At 46.4% G+C, this 16,707-nt stretch overlaps 1 protein-coding gene across 3 annotated transcripts in view; it reads left to right on the top strand.

Annotated features, from left to right (window-relative positions):
• Positions 1–16,707, top strand: part of MAN2A2 (mannosidase alpha class 2A member 2) — a 215,596-nt gene that overhangs the window by 100,798 nt on the left and 98,091 nt on the right. For all 3 annotated transcript variants that reach the window (XM_077469210.1, XM_077469208.1, XM_077469209.1), the window contains exons 2-3: positions 9,429–9,583; positions 13,050–13,307. In XM_077469210.1, the coding sequence (XP_077325336.1) occupies positions 9,452–9,583; positions 13,050–13,307 (390 nt within the window). In that variant the 5' untranslated portion in view covers positions 9,429–9,451. The remainder of the gene's footprint in view (positions 1–9,428; positions 9,584–13,049; positions 13,308–16,707) is intronic.

Genomic DNA, 16,707 nt, shown 5'->3' with positions numbered 1-16,707 from the left:
ATGAAATATGAACAAAGCATGTATTTCTATAGTGTTTATTTGCCCCTCGCCAAATCACTAAGACCCCCTTTCACACCGAGGGCATTTTGCAGGCGCTATAGCGTTAGAAATAACGCCTGCAATCCGCCCTAAAACTTCTGCACCCTTGTTTTCAATGTGAAAGCCCCGAGGGCTTTCACACCGGAGCGGTGCGCTGGCAGGACGTCAGGAAAAGTCCTGCCAGCGGCTTCTTTGGAGTGGTGAAGGAGTGGTGTGTTTACCGCTCCTCCACCACTGCTCCCTATTGAAATCAATGGGGCAGCGCTGTATTACCGCCGGCAAAACGCCGCCACTGCGGCACTTTGCGAGTGGTTTTAACCCTTTCTCGGCCGCTAGAGGGGGTAAAAGCGCCCCGCTAGCGGCTGAAATGCGATACAAATCTGACAGCAAAATGCCGCTAAGAATAGCAGCGTTTTACCGCCGACGCAATAGGCTCTGCGGTGTGAAAGGGGTCTACGGCCCCTTTTTACACGGGTGCCTCCACTAAGCGGAATCTGCTTTGTGGGGATCTCCGCTGAGCAGGCGGATGACCGATCTGCTCCGCTATGCAGAGCACACATGGACGCAGTCCTGCTCTCCTCTATGGGGCAGTCCGATGGAAAAGGAATGCCTGCCCGTTTCCATCTGATCTGCCAGACAGATGGGGAATAAAACCATCATCCGTCTGTTTTTTGGCGAACAGGATTGGATGGCCTGACCTGATCGGACAGGCTGGGTTCACATATATGTTGGAGGCGGACCTCTCTCACGCTGGGCAGCAGGTCAGCTCCCTACCAAACAGAAGAACCCGCCTAGGACTATGGCTTATAGGTGACCCACTAGGGAAGTGGACGAAAGGCAGCATTGGGGACCCGGAAGTGACAGCGACACCCCGTGGCCAGCGGCGGAAGGACCACAAGTGTGCACAACCCAAGTCCTATAATAGAACACATGATTAGAATTTTAAAACGGTCTGGAAGACAATAATCAAAGTATAATAGATACAAACATCCATTTGGTAGTGAATAATAATAATAATGCAAAATACCGCAACAAATTAGTCTATAACTGATATTGTCAGTATGCTAACCAAATACATTGTGGTATGTACACCAGCAAGAATATCCTACATACATGCATGTACAGGGGACTGTGACAAAATAGGGATAAAAGAAGGTGGAAGCGGAGCGTTTTTCTACAAATCTAGTTCACATATACCTGATTCATATGGTTTTGAAACAAAACGCTTCATTAAGGCCTGGAGGTAAGGTTAAGGCAGAATATCTACCTCAGTTGACTCTGTCAATATATTTGTTATATGAACCTTTACCTCACTGCTGGGATTTGCGTATGTGCTAAGGCGTGGTTTGCACCAGATATCTTTAGAATAGGATTAGAAAGGCTTTACAATTAAAGTGATTCTGAAAGATATATATTTTTAAATAACAAACATGTTATACTTACCTGCTCTGTGCAATGGCTTTGCACAGAGCTGCCCTGAACCCCTCTTCTGGGGTTCCCACGCCGGCACTCCTGACCCCTTCCGAGTGCCCTCATGGCAAGCCTCCCACTATGGGGGCACAAGTGCCAGGCTAGCTCCCGAGCTGTGCTGTGTGTTCATTGACACACACAGCGTGGCTTGGCCCCACCCCCACTTACTGGCTGTGATTAACAGCAGCAGGAGCCAATTGCCATGAGGAGAGAGAGAGCTAAGCTGCTGCTCTTGTGCACAGCTCTGGATTAAGATTGGGCTCAGGTACTAGGGGGGCTGCACAGAGGTTTTTTTATCTGAATGCATTAAAGCAAAAAAACTTTTGATCTATTTGAACTACTTTTAAAAGCCTATAGATGAGGTCTATAGCAAATAGAAGATAAAAGAGAAAAGTGGGCTAGCATATTTAAAGCAGCGGTTACATTTATTTTATTTCCTTATTACAGATATATAGCGCTATCATCTTACACAGCATTTACATATATATTGCCCTCGAATCTTGGGTCCCAAACTCGCATTTATACATACACATACAGGAACTAATTAACTTACCAGCATGTCTTTGGAGTGTGGGAGGAAACCGGAGTACCCGGAGAAAACTCGCACAGGGAGAACATGCAAACTCCAGGCAGGTAGTGCTGTGGTTGGGATTTGAATCGATGATCCTAGTGCTGCCAGGCGGAACTGCTTACCACTGTGCTGCCCTTACATCACATAAGCAGAAGTTCTGACATTGACATTTGAATGACAAGGGCATGAATGTTAGGAATTTACCATTGGCCCTTCAATGTGATGCACAGTGTGACCAGGTAGAGGAAGTCGGTGGTGGGGACTTAGTTCTTGATTTCTAATGAAGTTGTGACTTGAAGCTTGCTTTTGTACTGAAGACCTTTCTATGTCCACATGTAACTGTGCTGAATGTATGAGTGACCTGTAACAAAAACACCCCACCATACCAGGAAGTACTGGGTAGGTCACTTCCCTTTTTGGGCAAAGAAATGAAGGGTAAGGAAGTCCATAGATTATTACTACCCCCCCCCCCCCATTCAAGCAGCGGTTTTAACAGAAAAAATTCCTTGATTCTCCCATCCACACATTCGAGGTGGCGGGGTGCTGATTGAGTGCAAATTTTCCTACAGGGCATTTGTCCAGAAGTCGATCTGCCCATGCATAGATCGAAATTAGGCCAGACCCTGCTGAACCAGCCTAATTACGATCCATGTATGGCCTACTTAATGCGATTGTAGACGATCACCTTGTAAAATGACCCATTCAGTTTAAAAGGCAAAATATTATATATACCCCCCCCCCCTCCCCCACACTTTTTTATTAGTGATCACATTTCCTCTGTTCTCAGTTGCATAATAGTTGGGGAAAGAGAAACTGCAGCACACTGAGGTTCCCAGTGAAAGGCTGTGCAGGGAGAGCATGCCAGGGACAAGTCTGATCATTGGAGGAGAGCAGGCTGAGTCCCCAGCATGCTAGAGAACTGACCACTGTGTGTTCTCCTGCTTGGTATGGTCAGTTTTTGATAGGGACTGGCAGGAACGCCAGTGATTTCACACAAAGGAAGCAATAAAGAGAGCAGGAGACTTTTTCATATAAGTACATGGTACAAGGGGGACATATCAGGAATACAAATGTTGGGTTTACATAAGTTCTTGTGGCTTTGCGGGCTTTCATCTAGTAGCTATGCCCTGAATAGACAAAGCATTGGTTAACTTAAGTCATACTTGGAAATATCTTTGATTACATGACTGGCTGTAGGGAATGGTAAGTACTTTTTTTTCGATTTGCTTGTAATTACAGTTTTTCATATTACACAATACACAGAACTAAAGAACAAAAAAAACAACAAGCAAAAAAAACATTATAGTCTGTGCACTTAATCCTTCCCCACCCACTCCCCTCTGTAATGGTAAATACTTAAGAGCAGTAAAAAAAAAAAGGCTAATGTGTTGTCAAAATGATAGATTTTGATGGGTAAATAAAACAGAAAAAAAAATGATAATGCAAGTTTCAATGGTAGAATAATGGATACACCAAATCAAAAATACTTTAACTTTGTGGTAACTAAAATCAAAATCCCAAACAGTTGCAAATACCAATTTTGTCACAATTTGACATGAGTTGTCAAAGCAATATGAAGTAATTAACAGAGTTCCAATAAGGTGAAATAATAGATGCCCACATTACATTTGCATCAGTTAAAAAAAAATAAAAAATTGTGTCAGGTGAAACAGTCTAAAAGACAATCATATGCCAAACATAGATCAGTTACATTGGCAAAGATAAACGGTGATCTCAAATCAATACTCTCTGCCTAGAGGGTCTCCAAACTTTTTACTTTGAGGGCCACATTCTATATATTACACACATTCATGGGCCAGAAAAAAATATTTATTAATCCACAGTAGAAAGTATAATAGAATTTGACTTACTGCTGACAGCGGGGCTGGATGGTGCTCCTGTATGCTTTGCTGGCACCTAAACGCTGGAGCATCATAAAGCGGGGCTAAACTTCCAGTGTGCAAGAGGCTTTACATCTATGTCCCCATTCATCTGTGTCCCTATCATTCTCCCCATTCATCTGTGTCCCTATCATTCTCCCCATTCATCTGTGCCCCCAGCATTCTCCCCATTCATCTGTGCCCCCAGCATTCTCCCCATTCATCTGTGCTCCCAGCATTCTCCCCATTCATCTGTGCCCCCAGCATTCTCCCCATTCATCTGTGCTCCCAGCATTCTCCCCATTCATCTGTGCCCCCAGCATTCTCCCCATTCATCTGTGCCCCATCATTCTCCCCATTCATCTGTGTCTCCATCATTCTCCCCGTACATCTGTGCCTCCATCATTCTCCCCGTACATTTGTGCCCCCATCATTCTCCCCGTACATTTGTGCCCCCATCATTCTCCCCGTACATCTGTGCCCCCATCATTCTCCCCGTACATCTGTGCCCCCGTCATTCTCCCCGTACATCTGTGCCCCCATCATCCTCCCCGTACATCTGTGCCCCCATCATTCTCCCCGTACATCTGTGCCCCCATCATTCTCCCCGTACATCTGTGCCCCGTCATTCTCCCCGTACATCTGTGCCCCGTCATTCTCCCCGTACATCTGTGCCCCGTCATTCTCCCCGTACATCTGTGCCCCGTCATTCTCCCCGTACATCTGTGCCCCCATCATTCTCCCCGTACATCTGTGCCCCCATCATTCTCCCTGTACATCTGTGCCCCCGTCATTCTCCCCGTACATCTGTGCCTCCGTCATTCTCCCCGTACATCTGTGTCCCCGTCATTCTCCCCGTACATCTGTGCCCCCGTCATTCTCCCCGTACATCTGTGCCTCCGTCATTCTCCCCGTACATCTGTGCCCCCGTCATTCTCCCCGTACATCTGTGCCCCCATCATCCTCCCCGTACATCTGTGCCCCCATCATTCTCCCCGTACATCTGTGCCCCCATCATTCTCCCCGTACATCTGTGCCCCGTCATTCTCCCCGTACATCTGTGCCCCGTCATTCTCCCCGTACATCTGTGCCCCGTCATTCTCCCCGTACATCTGTGCCCCGTCATTCTCCCCGTACATCTGTGCCCCCATCATTCTCCCCGTACATCTGTGCCCCCATCATTCTCCCTGTACATCTGTGCCCCCGTCATTCTCCCCGTACATCTGTGCCTCCGTCATTCTCCCCGTACATCTGTGTCCCCGTCATTCTCCCCGTACATCTGTGCCCCCGTCATTCTCCCCGTACATCTGTGCCTCCGTCATTCTCCCCGTACATCTGTGCCCCCGTCATTCTCCCCGTACATCTGTGCCCCCATCATTCTCCCCCGTACATCTGTGCCCCCATCATTCTCCCCGTACATTTGTGCCCCCATCATTCTCCCCGTACATCTGTGCCCCCATCATTCTCCCCGTACATCTGTGCCCCCGTCATTCTCCCCGTACATCTGTGCCCCCGTCATTCTCCCCATACATCTCTGTCCCCGTCATTCTCCCAGTTCATCTGTGTCCCCATCAGAGCCATTCCATACAGTTATGTCCCCATCACTCATCAGGGTATTCCCACAAATTGGTGTCCCCATTAGAGCCCCTCACATTTTTCTGTCCTCATCACTCATCCTGCATAATTGTGTCTCCATCACAGCCCATCCCCACCTGCATATTTGTGTCCCATCAGAGCTAGCAAGCACCCCCCCCCCCCCCCACACACACACACACACACACACACATTTTTATGTCCCCATCAGCCCCCCCAATGTTTGTGTCCCTATCAGAGCCACCCCCCCCCACCCACATGTTTGTGTCCCCATTAGAGCTATTCAGTCCATGGCTCCCACATGTTTGTAACCATCTCACAGTTCCCCCTTGCATGTGTACTTTACCAGACATTTACTTTACCAGCAGCATCTCAAACATAGATTTCACTGGCTGTGCAGACCTGCTGCACCTCCTGACTCCCGCCCCGCTGGTATTACACACTGGTTACTGGTTAACAGCGAGACGGGAGCCGGGAGATGGCAACAGGTCTGCACTAAAGCACTTCATTGGTTCCTAGGATGCCCATAGTCCTAGCAGCCAACCAAGTGAGATGCCGGGAGGGATTGCGGGACCTGCACTGCGTATTGCCGGGGGGTGAATACGCAGCGCAAGTTCCACAACTGACAGGAGGACCGAGGACTCCAGCTGTGGGCCCTAAAAAATGGCCTGGCAGGCCGGATGTGGCCTACAGGTCGTACTTTGGAGACCCCCTCCTCTATGCCAAGGTGCAAATGGATATTTACCAAGATAACTGCCTAATGCCAAGAGAAAACATCCTGCAGGATAACCACAGGATTGAATCACAACCTCTATGCTTACGTCTCATCAAAATCTGTGTTATGGGATTTTATAATACACAAGGATACAAAACTTTGCGTAAGGAACATGATTTCCCTCAAACTGACAAGTTTTTTTATTTGGATAAGCCTGTAGAACACCCTCTCAATTACCAATATTAATTCCGTCGACTAAATTAATACTATTTTAGTCGACTAAAATACGACTAAAACTAAAACCATTGCAGAAGACTAAAATGGGACTTAAACTAAAAAAAATGCCATTTTAGTCCTAAGACTAAGACTAAAAGTAAATAAAAATTTGCTGCCAAAATGAACACTGTCAATTACAAAGGGTGTTTTTTCATCCAGAGCAGGGCGCTGGAAACTCAAGACAGTCCCTTTTTAGAGAACAATTCCAAGACACGCTTTTATTGGATAATGAAAATTTATTTACCCCCCTTTAAAGGAGAAATAGGGCCACAGCTCTTTTGACCCCATTTCTCCTGTAGGTCACAAGAGTTGCACTTCCTTCTGCACTCATGTGACCCGTATTCAGCCAGCCGTGGGCTTATGTCTGTCACTCAGCCGGTCCAGAATCTGGAGGGATCACAATTTTAATGTCAGGACCCACCCAGATGCTAGAGGGGCAGCTGAGCCTGCTGCTGAACCAGTCCCTCCTGCCCCCCTCCACAGCCCAGCACTCCAGTGAGTGCTGGAGGGGCAGAGCAGAGAGCCAGAGACTGACAGTTACCTGCTCACTGAAGACTGATTACTCGGATCAGACTCGAATCGATGCTACATCCGCCTAGATAAGTGTGGATGTTTGCTTTTTTCAAAACACACAGTTCACTCTTATTGGTGTGGAAAGGTCATAAGTGTACAGAACTGGAAGGGCTCCTCCTTGAGAAAAGACTGCAAGAATCTGCACAAACCCCAGCTCGCATTCATACACTTAAGATCGTAAACCTGCAAAGCCTCTTGCACAGGCTATAGGTATCAAACTTAAAGTGGTTGTAAAGTCTCAAGGTTTTTTACCTTCATGCATTTTATGCATGAATGTAAAGAAAAACATCTCTGCACAGCAGCCCCCTAATACATACCTGAGTCCCATTGCGTTCTAGCGATGTGCACGACAGCCTTGGCTCTCCGGGGACTCTCACTCCTCATTGGCTGAGGCAGCAGCAGGAATCATTGCCTCCCACTGCAGTCAATCACAGCTAGTGAGCCAATGAGGGGAGAGAGGGGGCGGGCCGAGCCACAGCTGTGTGTGTGAATGGACACAGAGAGCCGTGTCTAGGGAGCGCTCCTGCTCATGTGCCCCCATAGCAAGCTGCCTGCTCGAGGGGCAATCGGCAGGAGGGAGGGGACAGGAGCGCCGACAGGGGACCCGAGAAGGCTGCTCTGTGCAAAACTACTGTAGGATAACATGTTTGTTATTTAAAAAAACAAGCTTTTACTATCGCTTTAAGATGCAATGCAGAAAACCCACCTGCTAATGCTACATAGAACTGAAGCCCAGTTGGCCAAATATAGGCAAATCTTCTATGAACATTTTTATTTTATTTTTTTATTTTTTTTAGTGTGCATGTCTTCTGTATCATGATATGGCCATTATATTGCTTTTTTACTTTTACATGGTGCTGACAATTAACAAAAAAAAATATGTACGTGGTATTTTTTAAAACACACTACAGTGGTGAGATGGGAACAGATGCTATTTATAATATAGGGAATCGAGACATATGCATTTTAGCTCATGTGTTTAAATTCTTGTGTCAGTGGGTCTTTGGTGTTATGGGGATCATAGAAGCACTGGTGAGTCAATGGGTACTTTTGTGTTACAGGGATCATAGAAGTATATGTGAGCCAATGGGTACTTGGTGTTACAGGGATCATAGAAGCACTGGTGAGTCAATGGGTCTTTGGTGATATGGGGATCATAGAACCGTTGGCGAGTCAATAGGCCTTTGTTGTTACAGAGATCAAAGAAGCATGGGTTTTTGCCCAGGTTCACACTGCCCATGACTTCAAAGTCTTAATCCCAGCACAACATCGGCACAACTTGCATGCAACTTCTTTTACAGAAGTCAGTTCTAGTCATACCAAAGTCAGACCAAAAATGCAGGAACCTTTTTGTAAGTCGGATCGACTCAAGTCGCAACGACTAGAACGGTTCCATTGCACAGAATGAGGTCTGACTTCTGATGCGACAAGTGCTCCAAAGTCAGAGCGATTGTCTCATCAGTGTGAGCCGTGCCTAAGTGCCATAAGAGAAAAACTGAGAACATCGAGGAAACTGTGGACTTTATAAAGAACTGTGGAATTACTTGTGAGCTTTTTGGCATCACAATGAAATCACAAATATCACATGGATAAAAAGACTTCTGAAAGACAGTGGGCTCAATTTACTAAGCTATAACGCATATGTAATGTAGTTAGCCTTGTGACTTTTGGTTTCAGGTCTTGTTGCTGGAAATAACTGTCCTCATTTCAAATAATGATTGTAAGAGCTTATGAACCTTGTGTTTTTTATATTCTCCTTTTCTGCCCAGAATACTCCCAGTGCATGCTCTGCACTAATGACGAGACATACAGGTTTACCCCGAGTTTAGGAACTCATTCCCATTTCTACCCAAGAGCCTTGCTAGTGAAACAGGCTGTTCATGAATTCTTTCAAAGAGCATAACTATAGACCTTATCAATACTGGCCTAGCCTAGAAAAATGTCTGTCTGTTTTCCGTAGGTGTGAACACGCTGTCCCACTGCCAATGACACCAGCCTTTCAATGCTTGATTATTGCGGTACTAAATCATAGAGTCCTGGAATGATAAAGCTTTGTAAAAGCTGATGTCATCGGAGTTCGGCCGACTTGTTTGTTCCATGTGGGGAGCATTGACGATCTCCATCGACCGGCACATGAAACCACAGAGACTTGCGGGCTTTGAGCTGCAGTTCATTTTTCTGTAGGTGACAGGAGAGCTTTAAATGTAGCTGAATTCACTGCAGATCAATTTGAATAGCTAAGGTTTTGTGGAAAAAAGACGTGGTTGGGAAGGTTTTTAACACATCTCTCCCTGTTTGTGATCTATTTCAGGTCTGTTCCTTGAGCTCCCAGGGATGAAACTGAAGAAGCAGGTTACTGTGTGTGGAGCGGCCATCTTTTGCGTGGCCGTCTTCTCTTTGTATCTTATGCTGGACAAGGTGCAACACGACCCTCCCAGGAGACAGAACGGAGGCAACTTTCCCAGGGTACGAAGAGATCTGATCACTGCTTAGCCATTAAATGTTACCACATAATTGCATGAAGGACTTTTAGAGAATGAATGAAGGTCAGCTGCTTATAGAGCTATGACGGGGATATTCTTTCAGCCTCTCCTAAAATGCCCTCCTTCTATGGCAATGCCTATTTATATATTCTGCATTATACAGCTATAAAATATTTACACTGTAGCATGGTTTTGGAACTCTTTATAATTACATTCGCCTCATAGCATCACTGTAAGAGTCTAGGCAAGCTTTTGGAAATGATGCATTTGTGACCTTCACTGTTTCCACTTAAAACAGCTTCTAATCTCCATATTTCATTTTCATGGAGCAGTGACACATTTTCTGCTGTGATGTGTGTGTTCTCTTACATAATGCCTGTTTTCCCATACACCTCTGCCTGACCTCCTTTTTCTTATTGTACGATAAGAGAATCCTCGATCCTGAAGTTTCATCCTTGATACAGCAATTAAGATTTGGTATAGGGTGCAGTTGGAGGACAGTAAATGTTTTACTCCTGCATTGCACTTTCAAAGAGAAATTGCTTCCATTAAGCGAGGTTTGTGTGCGGAATGTGTTTTTTCAATAGAGTATTAAAGAACTACTGTACATAAATTACATTCTTTTCATGACATGGTTTTATAAAAAGAGGTTTTAATAAAAGTCTCAAGTAAATATGCTCTGGAAAATTGGAAGATCTAAAAAAATTGAGGTTGTATTGGAAAGGCTGTTTTTCCTACGAACAGCAGACTTTGTTAAAGAGACCCAGGGCTGGACTGGGACCAAAATTTGGCCCTGGACTTCATCCAGGCCAGCCCACTTTAATTTTGCAAACAAGCACAAAAACTGTATATAAAACTATACGTAATTGTGCAAAAAAACATAAGTAGTCTTCACTAACCTCTTTTATTATTTCACTTATTCTCCTCTGTATTTTTCTCATCTTTCTCACATCACTGTGTGAAGTTGAGGGCAAGCCGCGCAGCCATTACTTTGTCACTGAAACCGGCCCACTGAGCCATCGGCCCACCGGGAAACTCCCTGTAGTCCCAATGGCCAGTATATGCCTGAAGAGACCCTTTTACTTCTGGACAGCAGGGTACCATACGGTGTCACATGTACCTTGAGATGGGCGGGCATCCTCTTCTCTGCCCTGGGGCCTGGCAATAGGTCATATTGGGTTGGGGAGGAGACGGTACTGTTTGGCGCTTTGTGGTGCCTAAAGGTTTATTTAGCTATAGCTTTTATTTTGCTATATCCTTGCTAAATGAAGCAATTGCTGTAAAGCAAAGTTACACAAATATCAGGTATTCCATATTCTGTGCAAGTTCATTCATAGCCATGTACAATTGTGTTCTAGCAGTTTCAGATATTGCTTTTCCTAACATTTTCACAGTATGCATAGAGGTCCTTTGAATTTTACTTCATTTTGACAGTATCCTCTGTTTGGAAAAAAAATTATATGTGTTGCCCAGGACAATCAGATCTATCTCTCTCAAGTATAGTTCAGTACAAATCAAAGGAAGAAGTGATTGTAAAGGATCACCTAGTAAAACAACCCATTCAGTTTAAAATAGAAATGAAAGACAAAGCGTGTGTATGGATATAAACAATATATATAAATACCCTTTTTTCCCTTTTTTTTTTTTTTTTTTTTTTATAAGTGATCACATTCCCTCTGTTCTTAGCTGCATAAGAGCTTGGGGGGGGGGGGGGGTGGACGCAGCAGCACACTGAGCTTCCCAGTAAAATGGTTGTGCAGCAGGGCGTGTCAGCACAAGTTTGATCATTGGAGGAGAGCAGGCTGAGTTTAAAGCACAGCTATAGAACTCAACATGGTGTGCTCTCCTGCTTAGTGTGGTTAGTTTTTAATAGGAAAGCATGCGGACTAGCAGGAACACTAGGGATTTCATATAAAGGAAATCATATAAAGGAAAGGTACAACAGGCACATATTGGGAATAGGTGTTTTGGGTAACAAACGCTTATATAGACAATGCAATTCCTTTACATTCTTGCATACATGAGGCTAGGGTTGTCTTTTTTTAAATATGCAGTTTAGACCCAAAAGGTACTGGTCCTAGGTCTACAGCATCAACTAGGGTTCAAAGGAATAGAGCCGCATGCACACTACGCCTTTAATGGCCATGTGTGTGAGATTCCAGCATTATTGTGGGGTGGAAGGCACAGATGCACTGTCCAACCTCCTTGCTGGCAGTGTGTAAAACTCTGAGACTCGGACAGGGCTGGGCGGTGTATCGAGTGGTACTAATGTTTAGGGCAGTATGCACCCAGGGACAAATGCCCGGAATGCAGGCTGATGCTGGGTTTTAGGAGTACTGGCTCTGCCGGGTCCCACAAACGTAACTTATTAAACCTGCCAATCTGGTCATAACAAAGTAATAGGTTCTGGCATTTTCTTTTTTTTTTCTTTTAATAAGGCTTGTAATATGCTCATGACAAACCTGAAACTGGGGAGTGAGAGTTGTGGTAATGCCATCTTTTCTTCATTATCTACTTTCTTCCTCTGCATCGTTATCGGTTTTGGAAAACATTCCACATAGGAATAAATGTTTTTCCCCTACAGAAGAACTGTATGATACTGAATAAAAAAAAATTATACTCTCCTAGATGGCTGCAGCACTGATCCCCCAGCGTCAGCTGTCCCTTACCGCCTCTAAGGCCAAGAACTGAGCGACCAAACACCACTGATTGCAGGCTAAAGACAGAGAGCAGAGCAGAGAGCCTCTGCTCTTCCCCGTCAGCTCTCACTGGACCCTGTGGAGGGGGCAGGAATGGCTGGCTCAGGCTCACAGCGACTTACTAAGAGGCTGAGCCAGCTGCTGGTCCAGGCAGCTTAGTGGATCTCGACTTTAAAGTTGGGATTTTTCCTGAGCCTAGGACCGATTGAGTGACGTTAGTCAGCAGCAGGCTTTAGCCCACTGTTGGCTCAAAACGAGTCACAGGAGTGCAGAACAAACTGCACTCCTGTGATCCATAGTCAAAGTACAACCAAAATGGGTTTGGCCATACTTCTCCTTTTTGAAGGAGCCTGTAGATGATTCAATTGTCTTTCCTTCCACTATGGGTGGAAGGAAAAAAAATTGCTCGATTCCCCCATCAACATACTCAATGTTGAGGGGGGGACGGGGACTGCCACCTGCAGTGCAATTGTGTTCTGCCAGCCTGGGGCACGTTCCTGGCTGGCAGAACACAATGATTTCTGCTAACAGCGGCAATAGCATGTGAAAAAAAAAAAAACTCTGCATGCCCATAGATGTGTTGATTTTTGTCCCTTTTCCAGCTTTATTTTGGTCTTCTAACAAGAACCCTTTTGTTTCCAGGATATTTTGCCATTATTTATGTTTTAGGACTTGGCTCCTTTCAAGATTCTTTAAAAGCATTATCAGTTAGAACTGTTTAAACATTTTGCCTGTTTTCCCCAAATCTAGAGCCAGATTTCTGTCCTGCAGAACCGGATAGAGCAACTGGAGCAGCTCTTGGAGGAGAACCATGAAATCATCAGCCACATTAAGGATTCCGTTCTAGAGTTAACAGCAAATGCAGATGGACAACCAATCCTGATCCCGTATCACACGTCTAATGGGAGTTGGGTCATTCCACCAGACCCTCGGCCCAGCTTCTATTCTATATCACCCCAGGACTGTCAGTTTGCTGTAGCAAGTAAAGGCAAGAAAACCGATTTACAGGTAAAAAAAAAAAAAAAGTTTGCCAAAATTGGGATAATATATATATTTATTATAATATCATTTTTTTATTATTATTTTTTTTTAACTGTATATTCTTTTTAATGAGAAAAGCATACTTTGGAAATAACCAGTTCCCTTTTGTTTTTAAGCTCTGGAAGGCAGTCTTTACCACTATCATTTGGTAGTTGATCCTCGTATCCTTATAATTTCCTTAAACTTAGTGTACAATGAGATAGGCTGATGCTTTATAGGTAAACATGATTACAAATTATAGAATCTCCACCAGTTTCTCTGTAGATTGGAATGTACGAATGGTGAAGTAGGATTTTATATCCTGTATATTGCTTGCAGAATACATATAATGTTGGTCAAGTATAGCTCCAGCCACTTTATCTTGTATTCTGTTGCCATTTCCTGTTGGTTCCTGTCCCTGTGACAGCTTGTTACTAGTGCAGTAAAGGAAAGCTTTAACCCTCATATTAGTTTTTTTTTTTTTTTTTTTTATTTATACTGTTGTCTGTCAACGAGGCACGAAGTGAGGAAAAATCACCCAAATAAGGTGTGCATTTTTTTGTTTTTACAGCATTATGCAGTGATTTTAGATGGGGGAGTGAGGGTCATAGGATGGGGGGAGGGTGAGGTAAGGATCGTAGGATAGGGAGGGGGAGAGCGAGGGTCGTAGGATGAGGGGGAGCGAGGGTTGTAGAATGGGGGGTCGCGTGTCATAGAATGGGGGAGGTGAGGGTCATAGGATGGAGGTGAGCGAGGGTGGGGGGAGTGAGGGTCATAGGATGGGGGGGGTGAGCGAGGGTCGTGGGATGGCGGAGTGAGGGTTGTAGGATGGGGGGAGTGAATATCGTGGGATGGGGGGGCGAGGGTCATGGGATGGGGGGAGTGAGGGTCGTAGGATGGGGGGGCAAGCATTGTAGGATGGGGGTGAGTGAGGGTCATGGGATGTGGGGAGTGAGGGTCGTGGGATGTGGGGAGTGAGGGTCGTGGGATGTGGGGAGTGAGGGTCGTAGGATGGGGGGAGTGATGGTCATAGGATGGGGGGTGAGGGTTGTAGGATGGGGGTGAGTGAGGGTCGTGGGATGGGGGAGTGAGGGACGTGGCATGGGGGGGAGTGAGGGTCGTGGGATGGGGGGAGTGAGGGTCGTGGGATGGGGGGAGTGAGGGTCGTGGGATGGGGGGAGTGAGGGTCGTGGGATGGGGGGAGTGAGGGTCGTGGGATGGGGGGAGTGAGGGTCATAGGATGGGGGGTGAGGGTCGTGGGATGGGGGTGAGCGAGGGTCGTGGGATGGGGGTGAGCGAGGGTCGTGGGATGGGGGTGAGCGAGGGTCGTGGGATGTGGGGAGTGAGGGTCATAGGATGGGGGGTGAGGGTCGTAGGATGGGGGTGAGCGAGGGTCGTGGGATGGGGGTGAGCGAGGGTCGTGGGATGTGGGGAGTGAGGGTCGTAGGATGGGGGTGAGCGAGGGTCGTGGGATGTGGGGAGTGAGGGTCGTGGGATGGGGGGAGTGATGGTCGTAGGATGGGGGTGAGCGAGGGTCGTGGGATGTGGGGAGTGAGGGTCGTAGGATGGGGGTGAGTGAAAGTTGTGGGATGGGGGGAGCGAGGGTCGTAGGATGGGGGGAGCGAGGGTCGTAGGATGGGGGGAGCGAGGGTCGTAGGATGAGGGGGAGCGAGGGTCGTAGGATGGGGGTGAGCGAGGGTCGTAGGATGGGGGAGTGAGGGTCGTAGGATGGGGGAGTGAGGGTCGTAGGATGGTGGGGAGTGAGGGATGTAGGATGGGGGGGAGTGAGGGATGTAGGATGGGAGGGAGTGAGGGATGTAGGATGAGGGGAGTGAGGGATGTAGGATGGGGGGGAGTGAGGGATGTAGGATGGGGGGGAGCGAGGGATGTAGGATGGGGGGGAGCGAGGGTCGTAGGATGGGGGGGAGCGAGGGTCGTAGGATGGGGGGAGCGAGGGTCGTAGGATGGGGGAGTGAGGGTCGTGGGATGGGGGGGGGAGTGAGGGTCGTGGGATGGGGGAGCGAGGGTCGTAGGATGGGGGGAGCGAGGGTCGTAGGATGGGGGGAGCGAATGTCGTAGGATGGGGGGGAGCGAATGTCGTAGGATGGGGGGGAGCGAATGTCGTAGGATGGGGGGAGCGAGGGTCGTGGGATGGGGGGAGCGAGGGTCGTGGGATGGGGGAGCGAGGGATGGGGGTGAGCGAGGGTCGTGGGATGGGGGTGAGTGAGGGTCGTGGGATGGGGGTGAGCGAGGGTCGTGGGATGTGGGGAGTGAGGGTCGTGGGATGGGGGGGGAGTGAGGGATGTAGTATGGGGGTAAGGTTCATAAGCAGACCTTCACTTTTAGTGCAAAGTCTACTTTAGGCAGGTGGCGTCTGTGTACGAGTGACATGGTTTATTTTTACATGCAGTGACAGACTTCATCAACGTTCCAACAGAAGTGTCACTTGGCATTATGGATTATCCATATTGTCTTGTGGCGCATACAAAAGGATTATATATGGAGCTTTTTTAATATGCTCTTTTTGCAGCATCCTCTTTATTCATAGCTCATCCTCTCCATATTAAATGAAGAAAAAAAGAGAAGGAGAAAAGAAACATGGAGATCTTTATATTACATAAATAATCAACAGAAATATGGTTTATTATGGCTGATCGAATTGAGCCTTTATAGTCCATATCAAATAATGAGTCTTCAGCAGTATGATATGATCTTATTAAACAAAGCTTATATTCGGTTGCCATGATCTATTACATCCGCTGCACTGTGTACTAAGCAAATAATAAAGCAAAACTCTTTTTTTTTTCTATTATGCCAACCAAGCTGCACTGGGAATTGTTGCAAAGATACTGCTTATTAGCAGGGCATCATTGCTTTCAGTTTCTCTCCTCTGGGGTTCCAAATGGCACAACTGCAGTGATTTGGGTCCTGCTCACCCTCTGCCCTGTGGTCAGTGTGCAGAGGGTGAGCTGCTTGGCACAGATCCTGGAAGATATCTGTTATCACTGTAGTAGTGCTAACTACTACAGTGATCATCCACTTCCCATCAAATATGAGATACACATACTTGCACTGTACCAAGGTATGTATGCAACACGAATCACACCTAGAGTTCAACTTTAATTGTGTTTCTAAAATCAATCCAAACAGTGGCCACTGAGATTCATCAGCAGCTGACCATCCAGCCCCATGTGGAGGAACAAATATGTTCAAGTGCCAGCATTCATTGCAATTTTCAAATGTGAATCTGCAATTACCTCCATTTGAGATATATTATATTAATACATAAATATATTAATATATACACAATATTGTCAAAAGTATTTTGACGACTGCCTTTACATGCAGATGAACTTTAATGGCATCCCAGTCTTAAAAGCGCATTTGT

The sequence above is a fragment of the Lithobates pipiens genome, unplaced genomic scaffold (genome assembly GCF_037356315.1).
Source record: "Lithobates pipiens isolate NorthernLeopardFrog02 unplaced genomic scaffold, aLitPip1_a1.2 Scaffold_8, whole genome shotgun sequence".
NCBI classification, from domain to species: Eukaryota; Metazoa; Chordata; class Amphibia; order Anura; family Ranidae; genus Lithobates; species Lithobates pipiens.
The sequence above is the reverse complement of the archived record's forward strand: the minus strand, read 5'-3'. Positions and strand labels throughout refer to the sequence as shown.